Source organism: Bidens hawaiensis, unplaced genomic scaffold (genome assembly GCF_021521415.1).
Source record: "Bidens hawaiensis isolate Kalapana, Puna unplaced genomic scaffold, B.hawaiensis_p1.1 tig00002442_1, whole genome shotgun sequence".
Taxonomy (NCBI): Eukaryota; Viridiplantae; Streptophyta; class Magnoliopsida; order Asterales; family Asteraceae; genus Bidens; species Bidens hawaiensis.
Window position 1 is genome coordinate 1,817,077 of NW_027491135.1, and position 15,505 is coordinate 1,832,581.

General features: G+C 35.5%; 1 protein-coding gene across 1 annotated transcript; it reads left to right on the forward strand.

The window, feature by feature from the left end:
* Positions 1–5,833: 5,833 nt before the first annotated feature.
* LOC143619456 (uncharacterized) lies at positions 5,834–6,289 on the forward strand. The gene has a single exon (XM_077091387.1). It carries the CDS (start codon positions 5,834–5,836, stop codon positions 6,287–6,289), a length of 456 nt encoding a protein of 151 aa, XP_076947502.1.
* The last annotated feature ends 9,216 nt before the right edge of the window (positions 6,290–15,505 follow it).

Consider the following 15,505-nt stretch of genomic DNA (forward strand, 5'->3'; position numbering starts at 1 on the left):
TCATGTTAAATAATTGTGTTTTTACAATCATGTCACGTTTATATAAACACTCAAGTCGAAGAACCAAAAACCTCATGTAAGTGCGCTGTGTTTTAAAGTTGAACTTTCAAAACGCCACATAAATCGTATGAGAAAATTTTATTACACTTACAAGTTTTGTTGGAATTCTTAGGTAAAAGTTTTCAAGTTGTTATGATGAATATATTTCTCAAAAACCTCACAACGTTTATGTAGGTTTAGTAATACATGCCTAAAAGTTTAGGAACGAGTTCTCCACATACAGTAGCTATATAGTTATTTACAAAACTAATTATGCAATATTGGAATTTTCAAGAAACTTGTAAACAACCATATAATTTAAATTCTTTGTTGGATTGTTCCAGTAAAAATAAAAAAAAAAATATAGAAAAAAATCTACCTTTTCTTATTCAATCTTTATAATCATTTGAGTCTCTTTTTAGTATTTCCAAGACTTGGGCATTCGACAAAGTTCATGTCCAATAGTCTTTTCATATCATTTATACACCGAGCGTCTTGTTGATTTACTCTATGAAAACCAATACAATGATGTGAACTATTTATTTGTCCTCGATGATAACACAACAAAAGATTTAAATATTCTTTTCGATAACCATTGATTCACTAGTAACCACTCAAGTAATAGTCAACTTTAGTATCTATGGACCAAACCAAACAAACAAACTTTAACACTTGAGGTTTGAAATGATCGTTAGTACTGGTTAGCTCAGAACAACATAAGACTTCCTAAACCATGATACAAATTTTAAATCATGATAATTGCATTTTAGAATTTTATAATCCGCTTCAGTTGTCATAAGCCCAACTCCCACCATTTTTTTGAAGCTTTTCCTTCGATTCTAAAAGAAAACAACTTCCATGTCTACAACATTACTCAGTCGTTTTCCATGTAAATCCCTACGATTCGTGATTATAAAGTAATTAGTGAGCACATCCTCCTATGCAAACATTGAACTTAATACACTTACGTCTTTATGTTTCTTACACGAATTCTAATAACTATAAATGGGGGTTCCCTTCGTGGCATGACTCTTAACCTCTAAGTTGAGGATATAAAAAACAAAAGTTATTCTTCTCCATAAACCAATGGGATTAGTATATAATCTAATTAATTTCCATGTCAGCATTTCAGTGCTAACAAGTTCGAATACTCCAGGACACAAACTATATGATCAATCCCTAATTTTGTATTCGCAAAAAACCCCTTCATCGATTAATCAATATATTGAATGACCTTTTATTCAATTTAAAACTAGGACTTTCCTGGTTTCAATATGTATAAAAGCTTCACTTGTCACTCACGTTACGTGTAGAATCTACTGCTAACAAGGTCCCTTCCCTTAATTACGTTGTTGTCTTCTCCAGCAATTGTTGACACACTTATTTACGTAAAAATTAAAATTTCTTCATAATGTAATGTGACATATTCCTGACATGCCTAAGACTTCTTACAACTCCTTGTCACTAAGTCTTCACCCTATCGACCCTAAACTGATGTATCTAACCTTAATTCAGTTGTGACACTTATTCCGTAAATAAGTGGCGAAGTCCATACGGATTTAGACTAGTTTTTCTTGATACAATCAAGGAATACTAAGATAGGGGAATGAGATATCCGAAATATTTGTAATCCAGTCGTATTCAAAAGACTTAGTTCACTCTATGCGTAGTATTTCAAAGATGTATATATATCGTCTCCAGGCCATTTGGCAAATATATTGCAAAACATCAATTTCGTATGCTATGGTTCACACTAGAACTCTAAACGTTTCAACTATGGAGAGTAACAACTATTAATTGTAATAATTGATTTTATTATGCTCTCCTTTTCGTGCAATGAATCATGCAAAACTATACGTATGTGCATCATTTGGCCCAACGACATGCTAGCAATACCAACTTGAATTATTATTTCTTACGAGATAGGGGTTTTAAAGTGGCGGCATACTCTTTCAGTAGATTATTCGCTTTTCCATCATTTCAATCTTGGCTACTAAATCCTAAGTATGGATAACAGTTTGAGCCACTTGTTCGTCCTGCCTGACCACCTTCAGTGTATCTCTAAACATAAAAGTAATAGAGAAAACACACACATCATTCATCTGTCGCAATTTAGAGTCCCAAGAATTTACATAAACTACTAATTTCATTCCTCAAGAATGAACAAGAATTCGAGACAATATGAATCTAGTATCAACCAGTTATATGAATAAACACTCCCATATGTCCTTCGTAAACGATTCAATCTTCCAACTAAAGTATAACGACCCCTTTCTTCCCAGGTCATCCTAAAGACTCAACTTTGACATTCAAAACGATTCAATTTCGGGATGACACTCCGCATAACAGGTCATTTTCCGTACATCACTTAACCATGATTTCGTTACATTAATTTCCAAATGATTAAAAAGGTCATCTGCCCGTCTTACAACTACATCGAGTTCCGACCATAACAACTTAACCTTCTTTCTTTTACACGGCCCGAACTTCACTCGTTCGCCCTGAATCGCACCTGCTAAATCGAACATTATAAAGTTTATGTTTTTGTTAGACTTTATGGTCTAATTAACTATTCTACCAATTTTCATGCCATACCGACTTCATTTACTCATCCTTTTTACGGATCAAACCTTATCCGTTTAACCTGAGCCAACCAACTACCCTTTCAATAACAAGTTCATTACTTTATCAATAATCATGATCCGTTCTATCATCCTACCAAGTCTCATGCAAATCCGTACACGAAAAGTAAACCTTTTAACAAAAACATACCTAAGAGTGTTATGTATGAAATCACTCGAGAAGCCCAAAACCATATCAAATGAACTCAGAATTGAGTGATTCTGTGACACCCCGCTAAACATGCGTAACATCTTGAAAATTTCGATCCAAAAATGCCAAGTATTCAAAGTTAAGGACCAAATTAAAAATCCGGTTCCTCGAACCATCGCGATACGTGATGGATCAAAAGACAACCCATCGTGTACTGTGATGCGTATGTCACAAACCCCAAAAAATGGGCGGTGTCGCGATACGCGATCAGCCAAAGCCATTATGTCATCGTGTACCGCTATGACATAGTCTGACAGCTTAAGACACGTGTCATGCCACGTGGCAAGCTAATAAATGATGAAGCAGAGCTACTGGGCGGCATCACGATACGTGATAGGCGTCCAAAGCTACCGCGATGGAATATAATATTCAAAAAGTTGCCACCAGAACAATCGTGATACGAGATGGGTCTTCTGATCTGCTCTATAAATAGCGCTTCAAGCCCTCTCATTTCATCAAACATTATACGTCGCATCATTTTGCATGCCAAAGAAGTTGATTACAGATACCTCGATAAACGTGCGAGCATGGAAGTGCTTCCCTAGAGTCTAGGATTACTAAGCCAATCAAGGTAGGGGTTCTACCCGAATAAAATATTATTATGTTATAATATATATTGGCTTTGACCTTAGTCGAGAGTATACTCGATACCTCGAAAGAATAATATAAAGCTAAATATAAAATTTGATAAAGATTATTGATAATAAAATATTATTTATGTTTCTTAAATAAATAGAGTATACGTGCTTCGAGAAGAAGAAATTTAGGGTTTAAGATAAAAAGATGATTTAAACTAAATGTTGGAAAAGAAAAGATAATCGAGGTAAAAGAATATGGGAATAATACTAAAGTTCTTAAGCTAAATCGTTGATCTAGTAATAACAAATGGTTATACTTATACTTTAGGTCCGAGATAACAAGAAAGAGAAACTCAATCAGTGAAGTTAAACATATCAAACAAGAACGTGAATATGCCCGAAACGTTTTAAACTAGTTAATCGAGTCAATTAATTTGATTAAATGAGATTATGTATTTCTAAAACGTTATAAACAAAAGTAATCGCTGCCCACAGGCTGTCGTGTATGTTTTTACGGATCCTTTCATATGTTGTAAGACAGTGGTCACACCGCGCCACACTTGGTTATGCCTCCACCATGACGGGCCAGACCTAAGTAATGTCTGAGAGAGGGTAATCACGTGTACACTGATGGTAGCTAAGTAATCTCGAACGCTGCGGTGTTTGCTGAGAGACTACGAGTAGAGCTTAAGTTTATAATTTTGATTTAGTTTTTAACTTGGTTATTCCTAAGCCATGATGGGCAGAGACCCAAGTTATGTCTTAAGGGGTAATTAAGTAATTAAAATATTTTGCGTCAGATTATTCACCAGCATGTGATGCTGATGTATTTTTAAATTGTTTTACAGGTAACGAAGGATAGGTGTTGGAAATGAAGTAGCCATTTGGCGATTTGATGGCTTAGATAAATCTTTTTGGTAAATATATGTAAATTGTGGTTTAATGAACAAGAAATGTTTTGTAAAATTTAACGGGTAATTTTATAATCCCGTGTTTTCAACATATATATATATATATATATATATATATATATGTTAATATTATATCTACGCTAAATTTCCTCTAATAAACTGTAACTCTGATCTATTTACATAAATGGTACCCATTGTGGGTCACACGCCTAGGCCATGACTCGGGGTATGACAGGTTGGTATTAGAACCATCGATCTTAGCTAATTAGGTATTATTTAAATAATACCTAAGCTTCAATTCAAGTAAATAAGTCTTATCATTAATTTATTTCATGTAATAGAGATAATATAGGTTAGTAACCCTTTCTACCCCTCCTCATTCTAAACCACTCATAGATTTCATGCAAGAAGATATTAAACGGCTTTATCAACACATAAAAGGGGGGGCTACCCCGAACCGATACTCCCCGAGGACAATCGGAGTGATGACTACTACAAAGACATTTTCAGCCGAGAGCACCCGATAGTCTGCGTTAAACCGGTGTATTTTCCAGGTACTAAGTAGCTACCTATCAATATTCCAAGTGATCCACCCCTACCAACACCAAAAATGTCAAGCATTCAAGAATATCACCCTTCAACCATTCCAAACTACCATTCGTTAGCAAGAGGGGAGCTTACCCTTCGAACTCAGGTGTGACACTAGTGATTTTGCAGTCGGGGCCGTTTTAGGTCAGCAGAAGGACAGACACTTCCATCCTATATATTACGCGATTAAGACCCTCAATAATGCACAACAGAATTACACGACTACTGAAAATGAGCTTCTAGCAGTGGTCTTCGCTTTTGACAAATTTTGTCCTTATCTCATACTGTCTAAAACCATCATGTACATTGACCATGCGTCATTGCGATACATTTTCGCCAAGAAAGAAGCCAAGCCTCGTCTAATACAATGGATTATCTTTCTTTCTGAGTATGACATTCAGATTAGAGATAAAACGGGAGCAGAGAATGAGCTACGAATCACTTATTACATCTGGAGGATCCGAAGAGAGAGGAGAGTAGAGAGACGGAATCAGTGATATGTTTCCCCGCAAGTCTTTAATGATGGTGAGAGTGAGATTTGTGAGATAGCGATTGTTGTATGTGAGTGCTGAAGAGGAGGGTATGCCTTTGTTCTTCGACATCGCGAATTATTTGGCCGACGTAGTGGTGGTCAAGGGAATGATTTATCAGCAGAGAAGGAAGTTTTGATGCATCGTATTTGTTTCGTGTAGGCATCGATAGAGTGTTGAGGAGGTGTGTAAGTAGGAAAAAGGGCCATGAAATTCTTAGGCATTGTCATGAGGGTGTAACTGGAGGCCACCATGGTCCATATTTCACTTCTAGGAAAGTTCTATATCCCATAATGAGATGCCCCAAAACCCTATACAGGTTTGTGAGGTTTTCGACGTTTAGGGCATTAATTTCATGGTTCCGTTCTCTTCTTCTCGAGGGAACCAATACATTCTCGTGGCTATCAACTACGTTTCCAAGTTGTTTGAGGCTCAAGCCTTGCCCACTAATGACGCCAGAGTTGTAGTGGGATTCTTAAAGAGGTTTTTCTGTTGGCTCGGTACTCCCAAGGTCTTGATTAGTGGTAGGGGCACGCATTTTTGCAATGCCCGGATAGAGAAGACGTTGGCACAGTATGGGGTCACCCATCAGTTTTCCACCGCCTATCACCCACAGAAGAGCGAGCAAGTGGATAATGCAAACCGAGGAGTGAAGCGAATTCTAGAGAAAAGTGTTGCCATGAACCGAAAGGACTGGTCCGATAAGTTGGATGACACGCTTTGTGATTTTTGCACAAGTTTAAAATGCCTATTAGGACCACCCCCTTTAGGATGGTTTAAGGGAAAGCATGCCATATACCGGTTGAGTTAGAGCATAAAGCATATTGGAGGTTGAGATTCGTTAATCTTGACCTAACCTAAAGTTGTGAAAAAACGTTATCTCCACATTCATGAGGTGGAGGAGTTGAGAGATGAGGCGTACGCGAGATCATGGAGTTATAAGTAGTGAACGAAGGCATTCCATGATCGGAAGTTGAGAAAGGTGAAAGAGTTCACGAGTGGGGATCGGGTGTTTGTTTATAATTCCTATCTGACATAATTTCCAAGTAATGTTGGTGCATGATGCCAGTAGTTCATCATCTCTTGTTTATTTGGGTCTGTAATCATTTACTTTGTTAGTTTTGTGTTGAACTTTTTAAGTTTTCTTTTATGTTTTGGCGAACTTGGATTGAGCGAAGTTAGGACAACTTCGCCTAATATGTTAGGCAAAGTTGCCGCTAATATATAATCTAACTTCGGCTCATTTGTATGTAACTTTTGACAGATTGTTTTGTGACACTCTTGTGTTACGTGTTTGGTTTCATGGTAATATTACAAGTATTCTCTTATATACTCGTGTGTTTGCTTGTCATTTACGTGTTCATCGTCTTAGCACTTGTATCGTATATGTAGGGGATTCCGCACCCTTGTGTTACAAGATACCCCTGTGTAGATCCGGCTGGGTACCTATAAGTAAACTTAGATTGAGGTGGGGAGGACCATATACGATGAAGGAGGTGTTTCCACATGATGCGGTTGAACTTCAAGATGTTGATGGGAGCACGTGGAAGGTGGATGGCCATAGGTTAAAGCATTATATCGATGGGTTGTTTGATTCAGTCGAGGAAGACACATCTCTCCTTGACATCCCTACTTTGATTGCTTGATAAGGATAGGCCTCAAAAAATTCCCGAGTGTAGAGTTTGTATACTTTTTATATGTTTTCCTTTATTTTTTTTATTTGAGTCAGTTTTAAGTTTTAGAATCTGTTTGATGTCTACTTTGGGTGCTTTGAGCTTTGATTTGCAGGTACGGATACTCTCATCTGTACTCAATCTCCATTCGGATGGGGGCATTCTGAGCTTATCAAATTGTAGAAGGTACCTAGATGCTGTGACCGAGAATGAAATGCTATATGGTTGCTTTATCGGAAAATGACATACAAAGATCACTTCAGTAAATACTATGGGAGTCTGTTTGATTTTCTTTGTGCTTTTTTGTATTTCATTTATTTTATTTCAGCTTTATTTTTGTCTTTATCCCATCTCCCATTGAGCACAATGTGAAAAGTAAGTGTGTGGACGAGAAACTGACTTTTTATTAAAAACAAATTAAAAAAAAAAACAAAAATAGAAATAAAAAAGAAAAGAAGTTATATTTATTTATTAAAAAAATTGAAAAATGTCTCGAAAATTCTTTTGCGAATAATGGAAAATGATATTAATGTTTAAGGTTGATTTTTATATAACTACTATTATATCTGAGATTAAATAAAAGATAGTGCACTTAACTTGGGATGCGTCGGTAGGCACAAGTAGCTTTAAAAGGTTTTCCTTGATTATTATTAATGTACCTAGTAATCATAAACCTTGTAGGTTCTCATCTAAAGGAGGCATTGAAGCTGAAAATTCGATAACGCAAAGCAAGTATTATCGTAATTTGACTATTTTGAGGTGGTGAGAATTAAAAGCACTTAAAATTAGCACGCCACTCTGTTTTATGAAAGTAAATAAAGAGTGGTGACGCCCTTCCATGTCCATCTTTTATATGAGCATAGAAAAATAGTTATATGTTTAGGTAAAAGATGCCTAAGAGAACAAAATTTTGAATTGCACGAACATAAAAGATATGCATTTATTTTGAAAGTAAAAAAGTGAATGAGAAAGTTATACAAATACCAAAGAAGAATTCACAAAAAAAAAGTTAAAGAATAGAAAAGGAGGCCTAAAGGCACATACTAGACGGGGCTGAGAGCTTACGTGTTACCGAGGAGATGGTGACTCTGAGGTTACACTATTGAGGTTCGAGGTCTTAGTCAATATATATATTTTGAAATACTAAGGGTGGAGGTCCGTGACCGTCAAATACTGGGTTGTAGCTCGGGTGAAACAATGTTGGGCTGAAATCCGCTAATATAGTTTTAGGTTTAGGTGTTGCTCGTACGACCTCATTTGACCTTTCATCCATCTAAATTCCACCTAAGTGCATTTTCTTGTTACCAATAAAGGGTTTTTAGCTTATGCTGATTGGTTGAACCATTCTGTTTCAACCTTGTTTTAATTGTCTTGATTATGCTTGAAATAGGGCTAAATGAATCTGTAACTCTTTAAGTGTGAAATCCATAGGTTATTTGATATTACTTGAATTTAATATTAAACATGATGGGGGAGGGGGCTTGATAGGCCGGTGGCTGGGTTTAAGTGAAAAACAATATCGGCAATCGCGGTTTATACGTTTATCTATGCTTAAAAAAATTAGCCTATATGTTTTTAAGTTTGATCTTGAATTATGATTCCATTACAAATAGCTTTTTTAGGGATAAAAAGGTTTAAGTGTGCGGATATATGATATGGGATAAATTATATACATATTATTGTAAATATATTCTATACTTTTAGATACTTTTGAGACTGGTTTTTGTTGAATATTATTAATATTTGGTTCATGTGTGAGTTTAATGGGTTCTACATACTATGAATTAAAATGAAGTACTTTACTAAATTTGAGACCAACGAGTAAAAGTCAAACAAATTATATTTTTGGTGATTATTAATATCCTTAATTGTTCAAGTTATAATATAAGATAATAAGAAAAAAATAAGAGTTAATGGCCATTTTCGTCCCTGTGGTTTGCTACTTTCGCCACTTCAGTCCAAAATTTGAAATTTTGTCAATTTAGTCCTCATAGTTTTAATTATTAGCCAACTACGTCCAATTCGTCTAACGGCATCCATCTATGCCGTTAGTTTAAGGGTATTTTTGTCTTTCTCCTTTTTATTTTGAGTTAATGGTCATTTTAGTCCCTGTGGTTTGATATTTTTGTCACTTCAGTCCAAAGTTTGAAAATTTGTCAATTTAATATTCATTTTTTTTTGTAAATAAGCCTGAAGAGCATAATTCAAGCCCAAAACCATTGAGCAACCTCCAATACTGGTATGCGTTTACTCTGTTGACAACAGTAATCATACCCTCTTGTATTTAGTATCTAGACATTTCCTACACTCTCCTTCATGGTGGAATTCAATGGTAAAGTGGTCAAAGTAATTTCCTTAAACCGAATTGTACAAAAAAAAACTAAAAATCGTTTCTTTGATTAATGTATAATAGTTTATTTCGACCCCGATTTTTATTACGATATGTTAATCTAACCATAACTATTATGCATTCATCAAAGAAACAATTTTTAGTTTTTTCCGTACAATTCGGTTTCGGGGAATTGCTTTGACCACTTTACCATTAAATTCCACCATGGGGGAGAGTTTAAAACCGTCTGGAAACTAAATAAGAAAGGATGGGCTATGATTACTGTTGTCGACAGAGTAAATGCATACCTGTTTTGGGCTTGGATTATGCTCTTCAGGGTTATAGAAAAAAAAACTGAATTAAATTGACAAATTTTCAAACTTTGGACTGAAGTGGCAAAAGTATCAAACCATAGGGACAAAAATAACCATTAACTCAAAATAAAAAGGAGAAAGACAAAAATACCCTTAAACTAACGGTATAGCTGGATGCCGTTAGACGGATGGGACGCAATTGGCCAATATTTAAAACTATGAGGACTAAATTGACAAAATTTTAAATTTTGGACTGAAGTGGCGAAAGTAACAAATCACATGGACGAAAATGGCCATTAACTCAAAAAATAAAGAAAACAATAAAGAAATAAAGAGAAGTCAACGTATGTTCTACACCACATTCAGTTTTGTGTTATTTCAAATTACATTTGCTAGTGGTAATGATATTGATATAGGTATGGTGTGCCATTTTGTCGAAAATATCGAAAAGTAAAGCATATCAACTATTTCTATTGGGCCAGATTTACTTTGATTTTAACACAATCATTTGGATTCACCCGGCCCAAAAGAGACCTTATGTTGGTGAAAAGAGATATAACTGAAGCTAGGTCAACGAAAAAGAAAAAGAGAAAGAGAAATAGAAATAGAAAGAGAAGACAACCACAGCAAGCAAAATTCACACAACATTATTATTATTTGGCTACTAATCATCAAAGGAAGAAGAAAAGCGAAAGCACAAGAAATGGTTGTTCAATTAGAGAGCGTTCGGGTTTCACCGCTACTCATCTAAATACGGTTCATTTGATGTAAGATCCCATGTTCCGTCGGTATTTAAAGGAATTGAGTTTAGTTAAATTATAAAATATAAATGTAATTATCTAAAGTATGCGAGGAATGAGTGTTATTAGATGAAAAGTTAAACACGAAACCATATTCTCTTCCTATAAATGTAGCCAGCATCTCATTATAACCATCATAGCTCCAAACTCCTTAACCCAAATTACCGTTTTTAAGAGAACAACCCATAAAGACCCAATGTTTACCGGAGATCTAACCGTTAGATAGTAAAGTGTTCCGAGCATACAAATGAAGATTTCCACCAGTTAGATATTCGATCAGATGTTGGGAAGTCTGGTTTTTATCAAGGAAATCGTAATAGCAAAAATGGAGTTTTCCGGAAACTGTTTGGGTTATCCGGTGACAGTTGTGGCGGTTTATGGCAACGAAGAACTGATGGGTTCGTAGATCTGGGCGAGACGGTTCCGTGTCCGCTTGAATCAATCAATTCCGAGTTCGTTTGATATGGTTTTCGTCTATTCGAGTGATTTCGAACATAAACCTCAAAGCTACCTTTTTGTTAAAAAGGTTTTGTTTTCGTGAATGGATTTGTATGAAAATTTGTAGGATGATATAACGGGTCACGATTATTGACAAAGTAATAAGTTTTCTTGTAAATAGGTTAGTTGGTTCGTTTAGGATAAAACGACTAGTGTTCGGTTCGTGAAAAGGACGGGTAAACGAAGTTGGTATTGCATGAAACTTGTTAGGAGATATTTATCTCAGCTGACCGAACAATATAGAACCCGATACCACAGCCCCGGGATGCTGAATGAGCCGTTTGAATCTAGATCTAGCTTTAATCGGATGTTAAATCAATCAAAAACGAGCTTAAAGGTCACCCGAAGCTACCTGGGGCATAACCAACCAAAATCAGGCCAACCATGGCTGTTAACGGCGGTTAACGGAGCCGGAATCTCTGAATAACCCGAAAAACATGTTAAGGTAAACCAGATCTGAACATATGCGCCATATATGTTGTACGGGCGCATATGTTTGGATGCATATGCATGTTAGCGTATAATTTTGTGTATCTGTATATGTATGTATGCATGTATATGTACCTGAACGCATATGTATGTACGTAAAAGGATGGAGGCGCATAAGTATAAGTTATGCAGCGCATAACTTATACGTGACGTATAAGTTATACAACGTATATAAGTTATATGTGAATGACTTATACGTGAGTGACTTATACACTGGAAGAGACTTATGTGATCAAAAAGATACAATGAGGGGGAATAACTCTTTAGATTTTGACCAACTCATTCAATTTCAATCTTGACAGATTGTAACTCTTGCTTAAGAGCAGCATTCTCATCAATATGCCGATTAATAGCAATCTTCTTATTTGCTAGAGTGTGTTTAAGCATGTAAATGGTTTTCTCATCTTGTTGAATTCGGTTCCAAAAACTTTTTTCACAATTTTTTTTTATCAAAAGCTTCTTTTATTTTATTAATCTCTTTAACAATTTTAATAAAATTGTTGTAAGTGTTTTGATTTCAACATCTTTAATCTCACATTTTTCACAATCTAAATCACATTTATCACATTTGAACACATTAGATTGTGAACATACCTGGTTTGCCATAAGTTCATATTGATCAATCTTTTCAACATCTAACAAAGTTTTCCTCTCTTGATTCCATTTCTTGAGATTGAACCTGTTCTTACTCCAGTTCATCATCATATTCCCCAAATTGATTTTTCCATGTGGTACTTCTTCTCCATTGAACCAACCTGCAAAACTTTCTATTATATCAGGTAGAAAAATAGATTAGGAATAATAAGAAGGAATAGGATGAATACTGTCATATGTGCATGATTCAATATCCTCAAGTTCTTCTTCACTTGTTGAACATAGTTGTTCTAGTTGAATCCCTCATCCACTTGCGTAGCATGGTATGCTTTTGAAGTTGATGCTTTAGCTTCAATTGGTTTCTTTCCAGCTTCAGAAGATTTGTTAAGGGAATTTTGATGGTAAATATCTTGCCGATTGTAATATCTTCCAAAAGGATTTGCACTATTATCTCCAATTTCTTTGTTTGTACATTCTCTTTTGAAATTCCCCTTTCTTTGCATCTAAAGCATCTCACTTTTGATTTTTCAAAACCCAATTTTGAAGATGTACCAACCAAACAATTTTACCCGGCGATCTCTTTGATCCTTTGAACTCTTATGATAACACTTTCCATACACCATTTAATGGTTAGCATCTCCATTTCTTTAGGGCCTATTAGATTAAAATCCTTTTTCGTCATGTTGTAGTTACCAATCCTCCTTGCAATCAGACCTTCATATGATTCCAAAATAGATCCAAGAAATGCCATATGCTCTTTAACATTATTAGCAGTTAAAGCGTTTGTATTCTTGAGATTTAACGCAATGTTACACTGTAAAACATCAGGATTTTTGTTCTTTGGCGGAGTGTTCTGATCAATAGGCATTGTTCTAAAGTAGCTACTAAAATATTGTGTAGCTTGCGATCCACCAAGTGAATTTCCCACAAATGCAGTTCCCTCAGTACAGAACGATGTCTGAATCTTTGGATAAGAAGCGGGATTGTTGAAATACAGTCCAATATCTTGAATAGCTGCCGAGCTCTTCATTTTATGTTTCTTCCTCAATTCCAATTCTTGCGCCTCTAACTTCTCAATGAAAATAACAAGAGTGAGACATGCTTAAGCAACCGATTTGATTGTTGAATTATGATAAATATCTCGTACTCTTCATGTAATGCATAAGCTAATTGATCAATATATTCATAATCAGGCTTGTCAATCTCCATTCTTTTCCTTTCATTAACTAGGTGGCAATATCTTTCAACCAGTTGAGCGAATGATTCAACTTTTACGAATGTAAATATATCAAACTCCTTCTTTAACAATGCCTTATTGGACTTCTGCATATATGGATTTCCTCTTTGTTCAGCAATGCTCACCAAATAGAATAGCATGATCCATTGTGTTGAAGCATCTGAAATATTTCACCCTTGATTGATTGGTAAAAGAGATTCAACATCTTTTTCTCTCTAATGAACAATGCTTTTCCATCCTAAACAACTTGTGACAATCGGTAATTAGGTTACATTTTCATTCTTAGGAATAACATATTCCTCCTCCGTAACCAACCATGTATCATAACTACCAACTTGCACATGAGTCTCGAATTTATCTGCCCATTTCGGATAATCTTCCATCGTGAGAAGTTTTGGTGGCTTGTCGGCAGTTCCCATTTCATTGTTAAAGTTCAAACTTTGAAGATGGGCTGACGGTTGTGACACAAACGCGTTCAAATTATCCATTTTGTTCAAAATAATCCGTATGTGTTCAAATTCACGTATAAGTCTCAAGTCAAACAAATAAGTCAAGTCAACGGATAATTCAAGTCAAACAGATAAGTCTTATCCTTTCGTGTTTGTCTTATACGCTACAACTTATACGGGAGATATGACATATCCGTTGCAGTAACTCAGTAACTTAGTTTTGCAGTTTTGATGATGCAAATGATCTTGTTTTGAACTGAAACTTGGTAGGATTGATCAAGAACTGTAAGCGACCATAATGTGTAATAATCATAAGTTTTTGATGGTGAAAACTTGATGAATTGTGAAATCTAGTTGATATAAAGGACATTGTTGATCAAATCTTCAAATCTTGTGATCTCTTAACAAGATACGAGCCAAAGTTCAAATATCACTTGCAAGAATGTGTTCCTATAAGGATTGATGCACCGAGTGTACAATCTACTCTTTAACATAGTGAGTAGAATTCATTATGAAATAAAGAACACAAGATAGATTCACTTTTTAGCATACTTTATATTCACTTCAACATCAATAACAATACAAGAAGTATGTCAATATCAAGCTCGGTACACTAGATGGAAATCTTAATCACTACTTGTATGGATGGATAAGTCTGTATTTTTAGACCATACATATCCGTTGTATATGTCATATACGGAGTATATGTACATATACACCGTATATGTACATATTCGATGGATATAACTTAAACATCCATTGAACATTCAAAACCTATTTCTATTACAAAATTACAAGATCCTAGCATTAGAAATTATGCCCTAACAATATTAGGCATTCTCGGTAGGATTGTTAATTGCTAAAAAGCTTGGTGCACGACATCTTGAAGCACGCGTCGACTTAATGTTGATTGCGGGGCAAATTATATCGTATGAAGCCAAGAATTAAATTATGGCCTCATATTTGTCTCAAGAAAAAGAACTTATTCTTCAATTTGCATCATGCAAAGTAATTTATATCAAGAGAAGTGAAAAGAAACCTGTGGATGCCTTAAGTAAATTAGTGTCAACAATTTTTGATCACTTAGCTAAAGATGTGCGTATAGAATTCCTTGACCGACCATTGGTTCTGCAACACCAAGTGTTAGCCATTCAAACAGGAGTTAAATCATGGATGACACCACTAATAGGATATTTGTCTTCAAGAGTACTTCCGGATTAAAAAATGGTGGCCCAAAAAAGTCGCCACAAAGCTTTTAATTATCAACTCCAAGACGGCATCCCTTACCGCCGATCTTTCTTACGATCACTTCTCAGGTGTGTTGATGCGGAAGATGCTAATTATTTAATTCGAGAAGTGCATGAAGGCGTATGTGGTTTGCATGCGGGGTCCTAGGATGGTGGTTGCTAAATTGATGAATGTGGGGTATTATTGACCCGTAATGCATATGGACGTAGTTTGTGAAATTCGAAAATGCGATTCTTATAAAAGGCATGCACCAAACACTCTGCGTCCTCAAAATGAGCTAGTACAGTATCATCTGCTTGGCCATTTCAAAAATGGGCGATTGATGTCATGGGTCAATTCCCAGAAGCTCCGGGGCTTGTGAAGTTTTTACTAGTCGCAATTGATTACTTCACTAAG